Raw genomic sequence first — 24815 nt, 5'->3', positions numbered from 1 at the left:
GATTAATTATCCCCTATTTTAATCACCCTTGTTCAAAATTAGCAAAATATTTAAGTGACATTATTACACCTACATTACGTAATAGCTTATACACATTAAAAGACTCTAAACAATTTGCAAATATAATAAAATCACAAAAAATTAAAAACAATGAAATAATGATTTCTTTAGATATTATTAATTTATTCACAAATATTCCTTTAGATTTTACATTAATATTAATTAAAAACAAATTATTAAACGACAATACACTATCTAATAGAACTAATTTAGATGTAAATAATATTATAATTTTGATAAACTTTTGTATGTTTAATAATTGTTTTACATTTAATGATAAATTTTATATCCAAAAATCGGGAGCCCCTATGGGTTGCAATCTGTCTCCAGTTTTAGCAGAAACATTAGTTAGTTATATATTTGAATTATCTTTAAATAATTGTAACTTTAAACCTAGTTTTTTAAAATTTTTTGTTGATGATAGTTTTTTAATTATAAACAAAAGATATGTTGAAAAATATTTATTTCACATTAATAAAATTGGTAAATCTATTGGTAATATTCAATTTACTATAGAATATGAAATTAATAATATACTAAATTTTTTAGATGTACAACTTATAAAAAATAATGAATCTATAGATACACTCGTATACCGCAAACCTACACATTCTAATAGATATATTGATTTTAAATCTCATCAATCAATACAAAACAAAAAATGTATAATCAATACACTAGTTAATAGAGCAGTTAGTTTAACAAATCCTAATGAGAAATTAAAAGATGAATTAAATATTACAAAACAAGCATTAATAGAAAACAATTTTCCTAAAAAAATAATAAATGAAACTATAGATAAATGTTTAAATAAAAACAATAATAATTTGTCAGATAAAAATAAATTTGATATCACCAAAACTATTTCAATCCCTTATTATAAAAATTTAAGTGAAAATATAAGGAAAATTTTAGCAAATTATGATATAAATGTTGTATTTAAAAAAGGTTTGACAATAAAAAATTTATTAAACAAAAATCCGTTAACTTTATTAAATAAAAATAATATAGTCTACCAATTAGATTGTATAGACTGTTCATTTAAATACATTGGCACTACATGTAGAAAATTATCTGATAGAATTATTGAACATAAAAAAGCAATAAATAATAATTATATAAAAAGTAATGTAGCTGACCATGTTAGATTAACTAGTCATAACATTAACTTTGATTATCCGAATATTATTTATAATGAAAAAAATAAAAGATCAAGATATTTTTTAGAGAGTTTTTATATTGAAAAATGCAAAATTAAAAATATTAATCTTATGAATGACCAACAAAATAGTAAAACATGTATTCCCAGTACTTATTTATCGCTAATTAATAATTAAAATGTTTGCCAAACTAGCCCTTAAAGGGCTAGTTATGTTGGCGAAGCTATTTAGATATATATTTTTTGAAAACATTAGACATTTTTATAACAATTTAAATATAAATATATATATATATATTACTGATATGTGAATTAAGTAATAAAAAAGTTCACAAACTATAACACATGTCCACTCAACCCCTGCCGACCTCCCGTATCGCTTACAGCACTGGTAGCTAAAAAATACCAGTGCATATGTGGTGACCAAGCTGATCAGTGGTATCAGCGAAACGATGGCCTATCGTTCACATTATCACTAGTTTAGTGATTGATAAGTGTTTTCAACCATAAAAGTAAGCAAAAACTTACTGTAAATTTTATATATATATATATTTTAAATACTTTGAGTGATGAGTGACTGAAATGCAATTAAATCATTGTTTTGTTGATAAAAGAAAGATAGACTTATTATTCGCATATTATTATTATTACTATTACAGTAAGTATTTACAAAAATAAATATTCAATAATACAAAACAACAATATCTTTAGTAAATATAATAATAAAATAAAGTAATTTTTCTCACAAATACTCATTACTTTATGGTTTCGTAATAGCCTTCGGTAAAGGAAAAAGACGAAAGATTTTAGTTTAAGTTGAAAACAAATTTATTTATTTTTTAAAATCTTTTCTCATGAATATTAAATTTTTGTTTGAGATTAGTATTGCTAATAACAGTGTTCTCCATAAACTAATTTGAAATTAATATACAATATCTACATTTACATTAAATTGCATTTTAATATTGTTTTCTAGTATATAATTTTATTTAACATTATATTTCTATATTTACACTAAAACTATTGTAAATAATAAATATATTTTTTTTAATATAAGTTTTTTTGAATGAATACAATAAATTCAACAAAAGATATCCCTTTTCTCTCACTAAAAATCATTATAAAAGACTAAATGAAATGGAAAGGTATGCAAACAAACAGTTCATAATAAGCGCAGTGCCTTTACTATAGTCAAGTGTCCGTCACTGTCTGGTCTGCACTTTTGCCTATTAGTCTCAGTTATTATGTAACGATAGAAATATTTAACAAAATAATATATATATTATTTAACGAACAATAGGTAATAATCTTATGAAAAAAACTTCTATCCATTTTGCTGTTCAATACAATTCAAAAACAACAACAATAACAACACAATAATAATAATAAAAATATATATTAAGTTAAGAATTTGGAAAAATAAAGAATTTTAAAAGTGGAGTAAAGATATATAAAAAATTATGGATAATAATCATCAATAAATAAAATGATAAAGAAAATGAAATGCAAACAAAAGCACATAAAAAAGTTTTTATTTATTTTTTACTTTTTTGGGGTCGTTTGTGTTGAACAATAAATTTTTGCAGTTTTTTCTAAATACTGGTAATATTGCAAACACATTGCTCTCATCCTTAACCATCATATTTATATGAGATGTTATACCATTGACTAGTAATGATAAATATTTTTATATATATATTATTTTTATAAATAATAGTTTATACAATAGTATATAATGTACAATATGTGTGAGTAATAGTTTCCTGGTCACCATCTGCGCCTCAGAGATGCATTGAGTTTTATTTTGTTTTATTTTGCTTTCAAGTATTAATATTATTTTACTATTTTAATATATATTACTATATTATTCAATAGTCAAGAATAAATTATTTATTTTTTTTGTTTTGTTTTAGGATGTGTTGTGTTGTCTGTAAATTCTCAGTTATTTTCTTATTCTTTAACTTTTATTATGCTTTTGTGTAAACCCTTTCTCTCCACTAATGGATAATGTAGTCTAAGATTTGATTTAAAGACCCGGAGCTAAAAATTAAAATTATGTCATGATTTTTATACTGCTTATATAGGTATAACATATAAGTTATACAGGTATTTACTGTACATGTTGTATGTACCAATATATTTTATATATTTTAATTCATAGTGTACTTAATTATAAATAACAAAATATAAATTATAATAACTTTTTGTTTATTATTTCCTTTTTTATTGAAAGTATGCTTTTTATTTGAAAACCCATCTCTTATCCATACAATTGTAGTTATAATATTAAATGAAAAAATAAATAAAAATTGCCGACTAAAATAGCAAATTATTTTCAAACATTATTTATGTTTTATTTATGTAAAAAGTTTTAACTTTATCATTATATATGAGATTTTATTTTTGATGACATATAAGAAAAGGCGATATTTTGATGTTTACTATTATTATACATTGAATTTTATACTAAAGGCTATTATAATTATAATTATTACATTTACTTCACTAGATTTTATAAACTCAAATGTGTAAACATTGAATTTCATTACTGATAAGTTTACATTGAATTTACATCTATAGACTATAGCAATAAAATAAGTTATTTTTTGCATTAACAAGAGTTTTATTTATTTGTTTTTTTAATAAAAACTAATAAAAAATCAAATTTTAGTTTCCTATTTATTAAACTTAATGAAAGATGTGTTGAGAAATAAGTTAATATATAAAAGAAAATGTTTTGTTTATAAATTTTTTACATTAATAAGTCATAAAATATTGTATTTTTATTTTAGTATTTTTGACAAATTAGTATATACTATAATATTTTATTTGCAAAATAGTTATTCATTTGCATGTAATTACTATTTTTTAAAAATTGTGGATTTTATGGTTATTTTTTATTTTTACATTTTTTAGTAATATTTAGTGTTATAATTTCCATATGGTTTGTGATATACAATCAAAATATTTAAAAATATTCCTAACTTTGCATTTATTTCTTTCTCTCTTTCATTTTATCTCGCATTGTAAGCAAAAACAATTTGTATTTGAATTATTTATAAGAGTTTTTTAAAAGAAAAAATTTCCCTTTTATTATAAACTGCAAACAATATGTGAACAAAAAATAAATATATATTTTTCTTAGAAATCTTTTGTCGGAATATTCAGTCAATTCTTTCTAAAATAACATTTTTTGATTTCAATAAAACATTTTTACAATCATTTAGTTTTAACAATATTTGTAAATACGATTGTAATGTATGGTTTAACTACAGTACTTTTAAACAAATAAATTGCATCAAAAAATATTTGTTTCTTAAATTAAATTCATTTTTTATTATACAGTATTATATTTCACGAATCAGTATTAAAATTGATATAAAAGCAAATTTTTTTATATTCATAAGTTTACAATGAAATTTTATTATTATTAAATAAATGCAATATTTGTTTATCGCATTATTATTATAAAACATTATTCTCACAGAAAAGTTATAAAAAAATCTTTTATAATATAATGTTTGTAATCAAATGTTTGCAATGAGCTATAATAAAAAATTGTATGTATAGTACACATAAAATATAATAGTTATAACTTATAAGCAATAATAAAAGTAATCTATTATTTTACAAATAAATAGCAAATTCTTGACAAATCCTATGAACAAAAAATAATTGAATGCCTTTTCCCTTTCAAATATAAATATAATGCTTAAAGTTTGCACAAGTCATGAACTTAGGGATGTCATATTATTATTATTATTATTATTATTATTATTAAATTATTATTGTGCTGAAGTGAACAGGGATATTGATATTGTGAGAGACGGGTCAAACATTTCATTATCACTTATATGTAAATTTATTTGCCATTCCCTGCAAACAAACGAATGACATATAATCTCTCTTAAGAAATACTTGTTGTTTATAATTATAAGTCTTCACCGCAAATATAAAAGATAAAGCAAATAACAAATATCTGTTCAGTTCATCGCTATATTGCTGATAATATACCATTACCTGTGTTAATGGTTGGCCTCACAACTCATACAACTGTACAGTTCAATAGATATGATAGTACTGATAGACACAACATATTCATAACAAATAAGCATTTATGTCGATAATATCTTAGACCAGAAAAATATGTTTAATTGAAAAACTCTACCACCGGTTAGTCAGTCATACGGCTGTGTGGTATTAGTGACAACAATAATAACTATATGTTTGTGTACATATTGAACACAGTGTATAACATACTAATATAAAAATTTAAATATAAACATATACAGTACAAATACCGGTGCGCACCCCTCACGAATCTACAGTTCCCTTGGTTTTCACAATAATAATATTGAGAAAAATTGAATACAAAAAATAATAATAAGTAAAACTACAATGAAATATACAAACGCATACACAATATGACTATAATATCATATCTTAGTCCTAACAACACAAAAGAAATACAAAATATTATTTTTTTATATTTTTTAATACATTTCTCTTTACAATTCAAACTTATTATTCATTTCTTGCATTTTTTCTCTTATTTGAAATATAAGTTATTTCTATTCATTTTGTATATTATATTCACTAAACAGATAAATTTGAAGCTCATATGAGAGGAGATGTCTACTTTGCCTTTGCTCTCTCTCTCTCTCTCTCTCTCTCTCTCTGTTTTTCATAGCCTATCTCACTGTAACCTATACTATGTTGTTTGCTATTGTCATACATGCCTGGGTAGATTGTAATATTACCCATTTGTGCATGGTCAATTCAATAAAAGGAAAAAGACTATCGCACTCATCCTAAACTATCTATTATAATATGTGTGCCATACTATCCATACATACTATCCATACATACTATTCATAAATTATTTATCAACAGATTCTTGAGGCTATATCTTAGTGTTGGAGTTATTGCAATGTATTTCAAACCCAAATCTAAGGTTTGGTAATAAAATTTTAAAAAAAACTGTGAGAGAAAACATGGAAAAAGCCGGTACTGTGTCAGTGAAGGTCGTCCAATGGTAGTACAGTCTAACTCTACTTATATAAGTTTTCATATATTATATTATATATCTATATACAGTATTTACACACCTTATTTCGTGAACCAACATCACTCTCCTATTTAGAGGGATCAGCCGTCCCGGACAGTCCGGGACAGTATCTACTTTTAATGAAGTTACTAAATTTAGTGACCCGGGACAATGTAAGTGTCCTGCAAAACTATAATATAACTAATTAAAATACATATACAATATTAGTTATACAAATAGTCATACAGATTGTAAGTTTTAATATTAACACAACTACTAAACTATTTTTGTTGTTATTAAATAATATTAATTTTATTTATTAAATGAAAAAAATATGTCAATAAAAAATAAAAAATTCTTTTTATAATCTAATTTTAAGATACTGTGTAATAGTATTATACAAAACATTTTCAAAAAATTTCTTGAATTCTACTTTTTACTTTACAGTACAGTTGGTCACTATACTTATATTTATATCTTCTCTAAAAAATACATACAATGTTTATTATGTTACTACCATTACCTCATGAAATCATATTAATTTAAATGCCATTCCTTATAATGTTTAAAGAAGTTATGCTTATATACTCTCAAGTTATGATATACCTGTATCTCTACTATAAAAAAGCATTAACTTTCTCTATAGTAAAGCTAAGTGTATAGAACTGTATAAAGCATATACTATATTAGTTTATATTAACAGTATGGTTGTTAGTTTTGTAATTTATGTAAATTATGGTAAATTAAAAAATAAAAAGTATTTAAAGTAAATTATTATATAAAGCATCACTTATAAAAAAAATTTAGCAATAAAATACTATTGAAATTAGACAAATTTTTAAAATTTTAATGTTTAATCTCTTTATTTATTCATTTCATTTATATTTGATATCTGTATTATAACTTAAGAAATTTCGAGACAAATATCTCTACTATTTTATATTTACTAAAAAAGTCATTTTTACTGTTATTTATTTAATAATTAAAACAATTAATTTAACTGGAAGTAATAATTATAAAATATAAAAATTATATGTATAGAAGCTTTATTTAAAAATTAATTACCAAAGTAACCTTAAATTTCATTGATAAAATATTTCACAGCAATTTGCCAACCCTAACAAACAATAAAATATATACCTGTTTGTAGATGTGTGTGTATTATTATGTGTAATACTGTACATCATGTATCATAAGTGCCAGTAATTAAAATATATTTAGCTAAATGTTATATTTTTGGTTATATTATTAGTTAAGTTCGGGTGAAATCTATTAAAATATAAGTTATGTAATTAGTATTTACATAAAATTATATAATTTTATATAATATATTCTAAATATATTTAAAAGCAAATAAAATCAAATATTTAGTTTAACCCTTATATAAGATGCAGACAATTGGCTATTTCACGATTAATACCGGTTTTTATTGTATTCACTAATTCTCAAACTTAAATCTATTGTATTATACCATTTGTATAGCATTTGTATTGTATGATAGAAATAAAACCGGTTTAATCAAACATTTGGTAGAAGATTGTTTAGACAAAGTTGTAGAAGATATTAAAATTAGTAAAATTATTGAAATAATAAATAAATAATTTTTAAAATTATCAAAATTTGACCAGGCAACTCTCAAAAATGATCATACAATTCATCTATAATTTTATTGGGAAGTTATTATAATATTGTGTTTTATTAATTGTTATTATTTTTAGTTTAGATATTTTACAATCTTTTCTTGAAGTAGTTTCACTAAAATGTATGATCACAACAGCCCTGTGCTCTAGAGTTCTGAACCCAAACACGATTCGGTTTGGTTGGACCGTTGAAACTGAAACAGAAAACTGTTTTTAGACGGTTTCGGTTTTAGGATTTAGATTTCCGTTTTGTTTTATTAATACATTTTGGTTTCCGTTTAACTAAAAGTTTTAGTTTCTATCTTAATATAAAGATTTTTCATTTAAATTATTGCAATAAATAACATTTTTAATTAAATATATTTTATAAAATTAAAGTAGTTATAAAAAAAAATATTGTGATAAATGTAATGATATGAGTTATATTAAATAATAAAGTATTTTCAATGTTTATATTAAAATTATAGTTTATATATTTATATAAATGATAATATGAATAATTAGCATGGTAATATGATAAAAACAATATGATTTTGGTATTTATTAAACGGTTTCAGTTTGGTTTGGTTTATGTAAAATGTTTTGGTTAGCCTCTCTATTATACTCCACAGTCTCAGTTGAATGAGTCCAGAGCTCGACTCTTGAAACACCACTTGTGTGGAGCACTGGTAGACAACTACTACACAACCAGTTGTCTGTTAGCTGTAAAACTGTTAACATCTGATTCTAATATAATTTTCATATAACAAGACATACATTGACAGGAATGCAGAAATATGTGTATATTTTACTGTAAAAGCATATAATGTATAAAGTTTTGTATGGATTGTGAAAGTGTGTGAATCCTATGGCAAAACTATTTGTGAGACTATGTTTGTGAGTTGTATATAATATTTATAAAATTATCAAAATTTATATCAAATTATTATTTAATAATAATCAGCTAACAAATAAATGATATAATTATCTTCATTATAAATATTAATAAACTCATCAAGTTAACATTAGTACCGTTTATTAAAAAAACAAATTAACTATATTTTTAAATGTGTATAAAAAAATTTATTAGCAGTTTTTAAATGCTATATGAAAACTATTATTGAAATAATTGATGTGTAATTGTTTCCCTATTATAATAGGAATATACAATTTTTTTATAAACTAAATTGACTTGGTGAAAATATTCCTTATTATTAATAATAATAAACAAATCATCAAAAATATTTTTGATTACACAAAACTTGGACTCATGGACTATATTACATATAAATTATGGTATGTATTAAAAAACATTAATATTTTCATATCTAACTTGTAAATCATATCAATGATACTGTTTATGATATAAAGCACATATGTTTTATATATTTTATATTATAAAATCTATTAAGTTGAATCTACAGTATATTTGCATATTACATAATATATAAATTTATATTTAAACTAAATAGATTTTTATATGGAAATTACACAAATATATATATAATTTTTAATTTAAACATATGACTGAAATCATAAACATTTCAACAATTATTTTGTAGATATTTTTTATTGGAATGAGTAATAAAATTATCAATATGTAGATAAAAACATATTAAAATATATTATACATCAATAATATGTTTCAATTATTTTATTTTTTAACTTTCATTTATTACTTAAATCCCACTTTCATTAGGTTTGCATTTGTTTTATAGATCCTATTAAATCATAAAGTTTTTACAGCACTTTTCTCTCGCAATAAATATTTTTATCCATTGAATTATAGTATAATATAATAAGTTATTTTTGCTCCTAAGTCTGGCAAAGTTGTATCTCCTGAGCAGACATTCCCCAAAGTGGTCCCCCTATCGACCATCCGTATCGAAATCCCTAATATATATAACTAAACGCTATTTTTCTCGTCCACTGCTTTAAGTGTTTTTCTTTAAAAGAGATCCGCATTTTTATGGAAAACCTAAAGACATGCAATTTGAGAGCCATATAACTCTAGGTTCCCAATGGGCTCAGGCATTGCCACTATTGTAAACATTGGGTCTGACACCACATGAAATGCTGGGACCAAACTATTTAAAGCTATTTTCCCAATCACTCACTCAATATGTGTCTCTCAATGACTTTTCTTTAAACATTGTATAAACTCATTGGCGTGTCTTAAATGGTCACAAACTTAAGTCTCTCAACAATTTGTGTTCAATAAAAATGTTTTTAAAACTTACTCTCAATTCAAACATTCATTTATGATTTAATTGTATTATTTCTTAATTCTTGAGGTTTTTTGTGAATACCATTTTAACATAGATTTATACCAATAAGTAATACCTTTAAAATGTAAAGTATATATAAACATGTATTATAGTATACATTTGATATAAATACAGTATAATCCCAGTGCTCACCATTACTATCATCTCATTGTCTCTCTCTTTGTTTGGTGTTGTTGACCACCAAAGTTGGGACGTCTTGTTGTTGCACACGAAGCACACGAAGGAATGCCATGTTTTGGGCCCTTAATCTTCATTTTTATATAAGGCGTAGGCATATATCGGAGTCTTTTAAATATAAAAAACAAAATTTCCTTATTATTTGTGTTTTTACTTATATAACAAACTAAATATAATGTGTGCTGTCATTAAAATGATAGCCATATATAGTCTATCAAATATATGGTAAAGTTTTTTTAGATTAGAGAGAGAGAGAGAGAGAGAGAGAGAGAGAGAGAGAGAGAGAGAGAGAGAGAGAGATGTATGTAAATTATAATTAGAGTTATGAAAGTCATTATTGATGAAATGTGTGGATTCATTATAACAATGATTATTATATAATATTTAATTTCAATTACTAATGTATTGTATATTTTTTGTTGCTATAATAGGTAGTTAACGTTGTTTGACTACAATCCCTGTGCAAATCTACTTATACTATATACCCCTACACTTTATTTAACATTAATGTTTAGTACTGTATGACAACCTAAGCTTTTGAATATAAAATTGCATAATAAACCTAATTTTCAGAGATTCAATATAATCATAATTCATTTCATATTATTTATGAATAAATCATATTATTATATCATTACTATATAAGCTAAACCATTTGATCCGACAAATGAGTTAGAGATGCAATAAAATAAAAGAAAGTAAATAAATTTTGTTTTGTAATAATATTTAATTTCTAATTAAATATTAAGTATTAAATTTCATGTCCGTTTGAACTAAAAATAATATTATTATTTTATAACATTTTTTTTGAGGTGAAAATATGTGTTATTTTTGAATTTTTTTTTGAAAACTATTTAACCATGGGATGGGATGAAATATGAGTTTGGAAAACTCCCTGTGCTATTCGCCACAAAAAAATGGGTACTCTATTCACCTCATATAACAATAAGAGGTGCACACACTATATATTTTATATATACTATACCAGGGTTGGTGTATTTGACTTCATATCTTACGTTCCATTGCTTATATACTTTACTACTAAACTCATTGTCCCCACACATACTTTCCGCACTGACATACCCTCCAAGAAAGTGGTCCATCAATTGTGAAATGATAATAATGACTATGAATTCATAGTTACACCACATATAAGAAAGTGTTTTTATATATTCTTACGGATGTAAGTGTGTGTGCCGTAAGTCATGAAAAACAACTAATCATAAGTTATGACTGACTTTAAGACATATCTCTAACTCAGTGTATTTGTGAGGATTGGTGTTGAAAAAAATTTGCTCACTTAATGTATATAAATGTCAGTCTACGCACACATATTACTCAGCTAACCATCCCCTAAGCTCTGTGCCATAACACCAATGCTGCTAATACTACTAATAATGATAATAATAATATTAATCGTATCTATAGATATGTATAAAACACTTAACACTAAAGCCAAATATCACCGAAAATGTGAAATAATTTAGTGAAGAAATGTGTCACTCATTTGCCAAAGTATTTCATGAAATAGCAATCACTGCTAATATTTAGTATATTAAATGGTCTTTCATATTATATTTAATTGCTATTAGCTTTATGTGTATATATTATTAGTTATATAATAATAAAATTATTGGTATTAAATAAATGATTGCACAAATCAGGCGTTTTATATTTTTTTGATATCAATACATATAAATCTATTGATTCTCTCGCCTAACCATTAATACCGAATAACATAAGTCTGTTTTTGCTCCCTTTCCCATACTCTCTGCCCGAGTAATGACAACTAAAGTGTAAACATTAAGAAATTAAATCTATGATAATAACTGAGCGGTTAATAGGCAGCAATCTATTTATTGGGTGCGGCCACCTGGGCTCATTGGGCACATTGCACTGTACTATTTTAATTCAACACACATTTTCATATAATTGTGAGTATATATATATATAAATTATATATATATATATATATATATATATACTGTACATAGTATATTATATGTATAAATATAACCAAAGAGGAATGGCATTCACTGCTTCTTTCATTTTGTCGATAGCTTTAAAAACCAACAATTTTTTCCACTACTAAAACTACTATTATTTTGTTGATTATTTTATGCCATTCTCTCTCTCTCTCTCTCTCTCTCTCTCTCTCTCTCTCTCTCTCTCTCTCTCTCTCTCTCTCTCTCTCTCTGTCTGTGTGTGTTTTGTCAATGAATCGGATTTTACTGTTATTAGGACTAACTCAAGCTATAAAATATTCTGTACGGAAATATATATTATTAATAGCAATAATAAACATTTTTATTATTGCATTACTAACTAATATAATATGTTACGAGTATATAGTTTTATGTATGGTGTGGACGTAAAACAAATCTTGTTATAAAAATATGCTAAAAACATTGTATTTATATTTTTACGATATTAGTGTATCAATTCTCATAAGCTTTTTATTATTAATAATAATATTTTGATAATAAAAGAAGAGATCAATAATTACGGAAATACATGAATTCTTGAGCGTTTAGTTAATACTATTCCGACCATCAATTGCCTGATATATAATTTTTTATCATATATTGTATGTCTTTTTACTTTTTGTTATTGTTGTATATATTGAATACATTGAAAGAGAGCGTCAATGCTCTCCGATAATGTAATTTTCAGATCACGCACTCTAAACCATGTTATACAGTATATCCACATAATGTTAAGCCATAGTTTTGATGATATACTGTATAACTGATGCAATATAGCACCGTTACCTTACAGTATCATAAATGTTATGTGTGTATCATCGCGATTGATCGCTTGATTTTTGGTTATTATATATACAGTAAAGTATATTAGGTTATCATATATACAATTTGGTGAATATTTTTATTATTCAGTGATATATATATATATATATATATATATATATATTGGATAATAGATTAAAAAATGTTGACTTTATTGTGCTTTATTGTATTGATAATTTTATACTGTATATATCAGTTTTTACATTTAATAAATGCCTGTCACCAAACATAATGTTCATATATTATCAATTGACGACATTTGAAAGATATTATTATTATTATTTGTATACACAAAACAACAAAATAGCTTTCAATAAATAATTGCTTTGCTTAAATTTACTTTATGTATTACATCCTATAGCTAATGGCAATAGTCATAAACATCAATATTGTATATGTATTTTATAGCCATAGTTTATATTTGATATATAGCCAAAGCATTTGTTAGATAAATGTGAGGAAAAATAGCTGCAATTAAAACAAAGTTTATTTTAAGATAAAAACTTTGATGTCTTTGTCTATCAATCTGTCGTTTCAATTGTTTTGATGGTATCTATTTTGAACAAGTCTTTCATATCACACAATAATTACAACAATGAATGAGTGAATGAAAGCTACGAATGAATCACAACTGAGACAAAAAAAATGTCATTAAACAGCATATCGTGTATTGTGTTCACAATCGCTGAATAAAAGTGTGACAAAACTCAACCAACTTTTAGATGTTTTTTCACTCGTCTTTTCTCAGAGTCCTTTGGGTATCATTAGATCATAGCTTTTACTCAACTTTGTCTCACTTTACTCTCTTTGCTTACATTTTTCAAACATAGAGTTCAGAGAGAAAGACATACAGAAAGAGAGAGAGAGAGAGAGAGAGATTCTGATTACAACGCCTTCCCATGTTATGCATCGACACATAAAAATAGTATACATTTCTATCCCTTCTTATAAAATAAGTTATGTTTTTTACTTTCTTTTAGTTTTTTTGCTTTTTGTCTATGTTTTTGCTATCTATTCATCAATTTTCACATCATTTAGAGCCAATAACACTGTTAGAGCACCGGTGGGTTATATATAAATGTGTGATATGTATGTTATGATCCATCACTACTATTGCTGTTAGAGTTGAGTTGTTTTTGTTATTATCACTTTTCTTGTGTTATTCACTTTTATCCACTACTTCTCTACACTTTTGATGTTTTACTGATAAGTCTCCACTTTTTACATCTAAAGTATAAATATAAGACATTATATAAGACGACAGTACAACACAAGCAAAACAATAAAAGAGTCGACACTAGACTTAGATAATCAATAATTTTATGTTCAAAACATAGATCGTATGTTTTTCACAGAAATTTATGTAATTTTATATATAAATTTATAAATAGCTTAGTATAGCATTTAATACCCCACGGGAGAGACCAGTATTAAGTGAGTGAGCCTTTAAGTAAAACATTATATTTTTCGTTGTTTTACTATAAAATTTGCTTATATTTTGATCTATAATTATATTTAAAATATTATAAAACAGTATATTTATTAGGTATTGAATTAAAGGTGAAAAATGTATAAAAAGATGAAAGAGAGTAAAAAATGTTATTATGAATTGATGCTTACGGTTAGCGTCAAAAACGCGAGTATTATTATTATACAGTATGTTCTGTATATATATCGTGTGATTGGCTTGTAATCAATAATAAAATGAAAGTCTGATATCTTGATTAGTTTAACCATTGATTTTTTGCCCTCTCTTTGTCTATCAGTTTACAAGATATTAGCCAAAAAAAAGTAAGAGCTTATACACGAATCAACCAAAAGTGTGTGGATATATACTGAGTATTATTATTATTATTAAATGATATAAATTGCATGAGTGCTCATAATAATGCCCTCACACATACACACATATATATATATATATATATATATCAATATATTTATAAATAATAGTAAAAGTTAGACAATATTTTTTTCTGGTGACAAGTCATGTATTAGTATAACAATAAATGAATACTGTTTTTGTTTTTATTTTTTATTAGTTATTGTTTGCTAATAAGTGTTAATATGATATATAAATGGAGTTACATTGCAATTATTTTGTGTTGTGTTTGTCATATTAATAATAAATGCCAAATTCATAAAATAGTAAACTTATTTAACATTCATAACATAAATATTATTGATATTATTGATTGATATATTTATATTGAAGTGGATGATAGAATTTTATTTATATCAAAAGTTATGATAATTTTTTTTAACTTTTTCCAAATATTATATATTTAGTATTATATAAGAAAATTTATTCAAAAGTATATTTTAATTCATTTAAATGTCATCACAACTAATGTTTATTTTATTGACTTATTTGATGAATAGGAGAAATACATATTTAGATATTCTGTCAAAACTTTTGTATGTTTGTATTGTATGGACGTCTAAATGAGTTTTTATTTTACTCTTAAATGTTTATTTATTTATATGACTCTAATATCAAATTCAATATTTTCTGTCTTTTATATATATATATATATTTGTCCTATTCTTATATTAAGGACTTTCGTGAGCAATACGTATAGTAAGAGAGAACTTGTATATCATTTATATCATTGAGAATATAAAACATTATTTATATATACTGTAGTATTAATATTATTGAATAATTTAATTATTTATGAAAGAGAATTATAGTGAATGAGTGAAAGATAAAAATAAATTGAAAGACGTTTAATATTTCTCATTATTTCTATAATATTTATATTTGCAAAACAAATTACCGTTTTATATATGCGACAAAATTTTAATAATTTTTATTATCATCATTATTTTTACTGTATGTTTGCATGAATTTTTGTAATTGATGTTATATTATGCTTAGCATTTATTGTTTAATCTAATGATATTAAATGTTTTAAGCTATAAGTATAAGCTCTATATTATATACAGTATATATCTTATAATATTTATGACAAGAATAGACTGGAAGTAAAAAATACTGATTGAAATCCTATCTAAATATTTGTGGCATTCATTTGGCTCTCACTTTATAAAACCATCGTTTTTGATATCATAGGAGTAGTTGGCATACACTCATCGCTCACTCATTTTGCAGTCATAACTAAAATATTTATTTATGAGACGACAGACAGATAGACAATTATCGTATGTATAAAGAGAGCACCGATTGATAGCCTAAAAATACCAGACAAACAACACACCAGAGTTAGGATTATCACAAATATTGGTAAAACCTATTTATTTATATAAAAACAAATATCTCAGCTATTATTGCATTCCTATCGGCTGTGATATGATATGAATTGTTTGGCGCTATTCTCTCACATATTTATCCCTTAAAATACATTTATATATATGACTTATATTGTATTAAAGGTCTGATTGGGGAAAGAGATGACAAATAAGTGGAGTGACCGCCAATTTGACCCGCATTTCAGTTATAAGTGCACCTCCAGGGGCACCACTGGCTGCTCAACTAAAAGCCATTACATGTTTAGTAGAGTTGTTGTGTTGTTTTAATGGTATTCCTCAAAACGTCTGCCACTAATATGCTATGTCTGAGTCGTGAAGCGCCTGAATGCTATACTGAGTGGTCGGACAGTCGGACCTTAATTTCCAAGTAATGCTCGCATACATTATAAGGCAAAAATACATTACACACATATCACATATTTTTGGAGTAACATTAGTATAGCTGTAGTATATAATGATTAGGAGGGGTCTCTCCCTCTCAATATTTTTGACGTTCAATTTGTGTGAGAGTTTAGCATATGTATGGATATATATAAAATAATGGAAAACACCTTATAATAAGCTGGTGATGACTTTCCCATCAGAAAACTAATAGGAGATCCGACACAAAACTATTAGCTTTTAGTGAAGATTTTCAAATTACTTTTTATCCCACATATCATAAGTTATATCTCATAACATTGCAACACATTGAGCTGTAAATAGCCCTTTAGGTATAGTTTAATATTTTAGCTCATATTGTTATTAAGGGATTTGGGGACTGGTATGCAATAGGATAAGGATTGACTCATTATTCCTTAGACTAATTTTTTCAATATTATTTTTATTATATTATGTCTGGTTATTATTATTATTATTATTTCTATTATTTTTAGTATTATTGATGTTCTTACTATTACATCAAAAATTATATTCAATATGTTTTGTAATAATGAATTATTTTTATCATTTATTGTGGAAAACACTAAGTTTTATTTTTATGCATTTGCTTTTAAGTTGTATTTTAATACAAACTTTAGTTATTTGTTTGTTTGACTGTAAATTATTTGCTAACTATAGAGTTGAAGATAGAGAGCTGATAGGGAGAGACCCTTTTATATTGAAAAAATTCAATAATAGCTGTAAAGTGGAGAAAATTGTTAGTCAAATGTCTAGAGTTGTCAATTAGTTGAAAATTACACGAATTTCAATGACTTGAAAAAGTGCACAAAAATAAATTTTTAAAAGAAAAATAAAGTGCTGTTAAACTTAAAAAGTACAGTATATTTATAATTCAATTTCCTAAAACATGTAATCATTGTTATATTAGGAAACTTATAATACTGTATATGCTATTGATTTTATTTTTAAAATTAAAGTTATGCTAATTTAAAAGTAAATATAAACTTTTTTGTGAAAAGGATCAATAAGTAGAAAATTTTTATTACAAATACTATTTTCATTTGATGTCTATTAACTACTTATAATCATTTTAGTGACTCATTAATTAGTCGCTCAACAGCCTCTCTCTCTCTCTCTCTCTCTCTCTCTCTCTCTCTCTCTCTCTCTCTCTCTCTTTCTCTCTTTCTTGTAATTTCAAAGTCTTGTGTTTTTTGCAACAACTTTATTGGCAATTGAGTTAAAATAATTATAATTATGATTGTAATTGTTTTTATTTAGAAACCAGAGATAATATAGCGGTGCCTAATATATGGAACAGTTGTTTGAGAAAAATAGGATTGAATGCCAATTATTGGTGTGTCCTCCAGGCATACTAGTGCTACAACAATCCTCTTTTTACCCATTATACAGTATAAATACTACAGTACTACTCTATATACAATATATAAATTTATGTTTTCACAGTAATGGTGCTCTACTCATATCATTTACAATTTATAATTACATTTATTGCTAAAAAACAATACTAGAAACTAAATGATAACAATGAAAACTACTCTTTATTATTGGTTAAGTCAAGTGTTTTACTTAAAATGTTAATAAGAAGTAATTGTTATACTTTTTTAAAGTTGTGTTAAAAACTTCAACAGGAATTTACACATTTAACTAAAAATTATTTCAATATATGATAACAGAGACACTGGTTTTAAATGTTTTTTAAAAAGTTATACGACCTTTAAGTAAATTATGCTTATATGACGTATATATAATATTATGTTAGTTAAGTTAATTATAATGGGGCGGATCAATAATAATAGCAACAATAAAATAAACTGGATGCCAATTACTAGATTGTTATTTAAATTAATAACTAATAAATTATGAGAACTAATATATATATATATATACATTAGTCTTAGACATTTAATAGCCTTATTTGTTGTTTTTTCAAAAATGATTTTTTTTGCTTAAATTATTTGTAAGCTATTTGTCTGTGCAAAGTATATGCAATACAAAAAAATAACAAAAGAAATATTGCCTTAATTTGACAGAAAAATTGTCAGAAAGATTAGTGTCTTTGTTTTTTTGTAGAGACTCTCCCTTTAAATACCTTTACTATTATATATAGTATATGATTATGCATTTAAATAATAGAAATCATATTTAGTGATATCTAAAAGCATTTTATAACTTCAGTTTAAAGTTAAGGATTTTTGTCACTTAAAAAACATATTTAAATTTTTGTTTGATTTTTATATACACAGTATATATATATATATACACTGTATATACAGAATGTTTTTGCTTCAAGTTTGAAATGTTTGCTTTAGTTTACTTTCTTATATGAAAAAAGGAGACTGACTTTACTGTTAAACATAATCTATTGATATAAGTGACAACTTTATATTAAAATAAATATGTGTCTTATGTTTTTTGCGGACCAATTTGGTGACGGCTGTTATCATCGACTCGGGGATTATATATAGTTCAATGCCATAGATATCATTTATGTCTTATGGTATCATCACTACCACAACAGTTCTTTATTCTCCTTTATTATATCAGTTGATGGTTGAGGTGATGGTACCTAACAACACAATATCCCTACCCGTTCCCCAAATAATTTTTTTTTATTTAGTAAGCATATCGTGTCTTAATTATTGTTGCGTTAAATATAATGAACTTTTTAAGGAATTTTGTTTAAAATTTTAAAAAAATAATGTATAAAATAAATAATAGTTTGATGTTTTCTTTAAAAATTGTTAATACATGTGTTATCAGTCGATGATATAGTTTATAATTAGTTAAAATACACATTTTGCTAATAATAAACCCCATTCTCTTGTATCTATAATAACGATAGTTTGAACAAAATCACGATTTAATATAATTTTTTTATATTATTTACGTGTAGTTGTGTTGAAAAAAATATATAAAAAATCAAATCATCTTTTTATTTCTGCACATCTTTTCATTTATAAAATAATAATAATTTTATATAATTTTTTCTGTTATATTGTAAGTTGTTTTATTTATTGACGACTGGTTTTTTGACTAAACCTCTTAGTTAATAATATTTTGAATCTCATTTAATGCCATATGTTTTAAGATACATATGATACGGATTGTATATACTTTTAAAATAAGTTTACGTGAATTGAATAAATAATTTTCTTCAGTTTAATATATATATACTGCAAACTTGTAGTGAGATATTTGTATATATATTCTATAAATCGTAAATGTCTTCCCAAATGTCATATTAAGTTTGCATTCAATTCAGTCATATCTGTCATATCATATATACTAAGACACCAAACTTTATGTAGTTATATATATAAGTTGATATTATATGTATTTTTATTGACCGCATCCACACATATCTTATAAACGGACAGATAGTTTAACGTTTGAAAAAAGTCGACACATTTTTCTGGTAGTGCTATAGTTTGAGTGGAAAATTAAATATACAGTGTATTATATATATCAAAATAAAGTTGAAATAAAATAAAAAAAATTCAATTGACTTTTGCTTTACTAAAAAATATCTGTGAGGCTCACTAATAAATTCTTGTCGATATTCATATACAACAAACATGTCATATAAAAAAACGACATTAAATTTAATGCCACTTTTTAATATAAAAAAACTTATTTTATCTCAATTTTATATTTTTGTTGAGAGAATATTTCTTTTCAATGTTTTTACTCTCAGAAAGTTCAGAGACACCGACACTGAAAACACAAAAAAGCCAATAAGTTATTAAACAAATACCAGAGTATAAGCAAACACTTCTATCTTTTTAAACAACTTCTTCACCCAATTTGTTGTCTGCATCGATGAGCAGTTATATGCCATATATTCAACGTACCGATGCTCGCAATCTACTACTTTCATAAAAGACCAGTAAATATTGTGTGGACCTCAAGTGTGTTATAAATTTTGGGCATTTTTTTGTTTTTTTGTGTTATGATTGAAGAGGAACTCCGTTTGTTTTTCACAGTTAACTCTTGTGATGTGTGTGTTTGCTATGTTGGATAAGGTGTACCATTAGTTTGCATGACTTTATAAATAGTTCATATGTTTGCCAATACATTATTGACTATTATATATTGCTATATATAATATATATATTGAATGGAAGGTTAGATTGGGTGGAGTAGTATTTAGTAATATTTTATATATATATATATATTCGACTCCTTTTCTCTGAATGTGCCGTCAGTTTAAATGGACATACTTTACAAAAGCGAAGTGAGTTTCTAAAAAAGTTTGATATGTTTTTGTATAACTTTTGAAGAGGCGCTCATGTATTCGATGACTTATTATTGGGTACCGATGCCAGAGAATTGACCCCATGTTTGTGAAGGCGACTAAAAAACACGGCATTAACTTTCAACGATTGCTATAATGGATAGGGACTTAAACTATAGTAATTTATATATACAGTATATCTGGTGTATGTGTTAGGTATGAATCGACAAATAAAAACAAGTCTTTTATATACATAATTCTATTTGCGTGTGATTTTAGTAATAGTATTAGTGTGATCAACATTTTGTCTAACTTTCCTCATAAGCTAACTGTGCAATACATAGTAACTTTCGATCATATTTTAGACTCGGAGGGCATTTACATAATAATTCCTGAGATCAACAAAATCAAGAAAATCTATGAATCCATTGGAAATGTATATAAAATATAATTTATATATATTTATATATATCAATGGAGTCAATATAAATCATATATACTGAACAAACAATATATATGTAATCAATGGCACATCTTTTACTATATATAAGTGACTGATGTACTGATTATATTGCATTTTGTTTATATTTCATAACTTTACCGGTTTAAGGCAAATATATGTATATTTTTATGAATAACAATTCATAGTATCTCTCGATTTATATGTCAGTTGTGTTGTGAGTGTATGTCGTGTCAGTTGTTTTGCACGCATTTTCAATGTTTATCATAAACAACAAAATAAGAGATACATATAAATAAGTGAATAACTTTTGAATATATTTAACTTTATATACCGGTATTAATACTACACTCATCTCTTAGCATTCAATTGGTAATAATTTATACCAATATATTGATATTACAGTATACTGTAAATGTGTGTTTTGGACTTAAATTCAATGTGTAATTATTTATCTAATCTCTCTCTCTCTCTCTCTCTTTACTAACAAATAGTATATAATTGAATTGAATAATTGAATTAAAAATTCTCATTAAGTTAAAGCGATTTTATCGTTGATTGAATTTTATTATTTATCAAACGTGTATTTCGTGTGATTTATTATGCATTATACACTTGACTATAAACAATAAAAACTTCATACGATTTAATGATACATACGATTTATTTTATTTGAATTATTTAATTAAAATGTTTTTATTATTTTTTTCTTTGTATTTTTTAGGTAAGGATTTAAAATCAATACACAATTACACTATTGGTTTAGTTGAATGTTGTTTTGGGGAACTTATAATAGATGAGATCAATGGTTTGGGCCAATGTTTTGGGAATTGAAGCCTAAAAGTAATTTATGTCCACTATTTTGTTGTTGTTGTCCTCAAATGAAACTCTTGTCTCAATCTATAACCAAAATAACAGTCGAAAGAATGCGATTCTTTAGGTTTGCTTTATTGACCACTGGTTTGGTTGGACTATAAAAATGCTGTCACTATTTATATATCCCTTCACTCTCAGTCTCTCACTAAGAGGTCCACTAAAAAAACTGTATGTATGTGTGTGTGTGTGTGTCCAGCACTGGTAATACAATAATAAAAATAACAGTGAAATACAATGAAATTTTCTTTTAATCCTTTTTTCTTCTGGTTCTGTGAAAATCAGTTGTGAGATAATATCGCAAATGTTTTTCCACTTTACTATAAACTTGGGTTTACTTATCATTATTTTTGTGTTTATATACAATGTTTTAACTCAAATGTTTCTTTTCACTTTAGTTTTTTGTTTGTTTGTTAGTATTATTATTATTACTGTACTATTATTACGTTTAAAACAATTCAATCCTATCTATTTTTTGTGTTATTTTTTGGACGACTTTATCTCTATTTTTCATTTATTGTATGATTACTTTATTTTATTGTTTTTAAAATCTTTAGACTTTTTGATCACGATTTTCATATATCCTATTTAACACACTTTAAAGCAATTGAAGTATTTTATTGTTTTAAATTAAAATTAATATTTTAATTAAAAACTTGCATATAATTGTCACAAAAACCTTTATTCGTTTTTTGTTTTTAAAAAATGATTAAAAGTTTTAAAATTTATAATGTCTTTGTAAGTGCGAGATATTTTAAGTGTGTTAATACTTAATGAAACATTGAGTACAGCTTTATATTTAATTTTGTAAAAAAAACTTTTATAAAATTCATTACACATTATTGTTTGTGTGTTATCTTTTAGTAATTTTGTTTACACACACTATTTATTGTGGTTTTATTAGTTTTTTTATCTATTATATTACTAAAATATAAACCAAATATATTACAATATATTCAATCATTTTCAGTAGAAAAACAAAACAATGAAATAATCAGTTGTGGAAATCATTAAAAACATTTATAAAACATTTACTGTTTTTATTTATAATGAAATTTTACTTTAAAAACATTAAACTGAAAATGTTTTGCACACAAAATAATAGATAAGATCAAAGGAAAACCTAATTTTAGATAAAGTATTTTGTTTTAATAATTTTTTGTGTGTTGTTTATGTGGTTTTTGATATCTTTTGTTGTCTTAAAATTAATACCTAATACTAATTTTAAGCTCATCTTTCTCTCTTTCTTTCATTCAAATACCATATATTGCAGTTTACACTATAATATAAATTACACTTAAATAGCATGACTTTTACACATTTATCATTTAAAAAAGATTTTTATATTATGACTCTCTCTCTCTCTCTCTCTCTCTCTCTCTCTCTCTCACACACACACACACACACACACACACACACACACACTCTTTATTTCTTTTTACTCACTCATATTTTTTATATCCTTATTATGTTAATATTTTAATATTTTAATATTAATGTGTAAACAAATTGAGTATTAATTAAAATGTTTTGTTGTTTCTATAATAGTGTACGATATATTATAATTATTAAAACTATATTTTAATTTATATAGTTATTATATACATTATATATAATGTGTTTAATGAATTTATATATCATTAATCAAAATATTTATACATTTGTTTGAAAATTAAATTGTTAAATTTAATAATAGTTATTGTTTATAAACTTTTATTTGTTAAAAAATATTAAAATTGTAATTTATTTAACTAAGTTAATTTTAATTTTTTAAAAAGAATTTATAATATATTTTAATATTGTTTTTCAATTGAAATATATTGATATATTTTTTATTTATATTTATTGATATATGTTTACATACATCTTATGTAATTCATCTGATGTTTGCATTTCTAGTGAATACAAATTGAATTTTTATATTATTTTGACATATATCACAATTTTCTCAAAAATGTAATGTATTTTATATTTATTTTTTCAATAAGAAAAATAGCAATATTTACGTTTTCTGATATGTATTGATATGATACTGAATATTCGTGTGTTTGCTTATAATGTCAAATAACATGAGATTACTCTATCAAACAATTTATACAATTTTTAGCTTATATTCAATATGTGTTATTATTATTTTTATATAATAGTATTATAATATATAAAAACTTATTTATAATCCTTTTTCTAGACTTAAAATGTATAAATAAAGTTTTCAATATATTTAATGTGAGTTTACTTATAAAAGCATTTAGTCACTAAATACATACACTTTCTAGTGTTTAGTATTAATAGTATAAGCAATATATCGGTCATAAATAATCCAAATTTTGATTTGGTTATGAAAATTGTGTGATCCTATTATATTATATATATTTATTAGTGTCCAATGGTTAGGCATTTGATATGTTATGTACTC

General features: G+C 24.3%; 2 protein-coding genes across 2 annotated transcripts in view; both read left to right on the top strand.

Moving 5' to 3' along the window:
* Positions 1 to 332: 332 nt before the first annotated feature.
* LOC128961485 (uncharacterized) lies at positions 333 to 18187 on the top strand (the record flags this gene model as incomplete). The annotated part of the gene is made up of 3 exons (XM_054307732.1): positions 333 to 657; positions 1072 to 1185; positions 18090 to 18187. Coding segments are annotated over 3 exons (537 nt in total), but the record flags the coding sequence as incomplete, so codon positions are not given.
* Positions 9124 to 24815, top strand: part of LOC128961822 (toll-like receptor Tollo) — a 50546-nt gene continuing 34854 nt past the window's right edge. The window contains exon 1 of the mRNA XM_054308106.1: positions 9124 to 9181. The gene's annotated coding sequence lies outside the window, so the exon portion shown is untranslated. The remainder of the gene's footprint in view (positions 9182 to 24815) is intronic.

Source organism: Oppia nitens, unplaced genomic scaffold (assembly GCF_028296485.1).
Source record: "Oppia nitens isolate AA-2021 unplaced genomic scaffold, nextdenovo-longstitch-racon4-pilon3 scaffold5_pilon_pilon_pilon, whole genome shotgun sequence".
Taxonomy (NCBI): Eukaryota; Metazoa; Arthropoda; class Arachnida; order Sarcoptiformes; family Oppiidae; genus Oppia; species Oppia nitens.
This window is presented reverse-complemented; position numbering and strand designations above follow the sequence as displayed.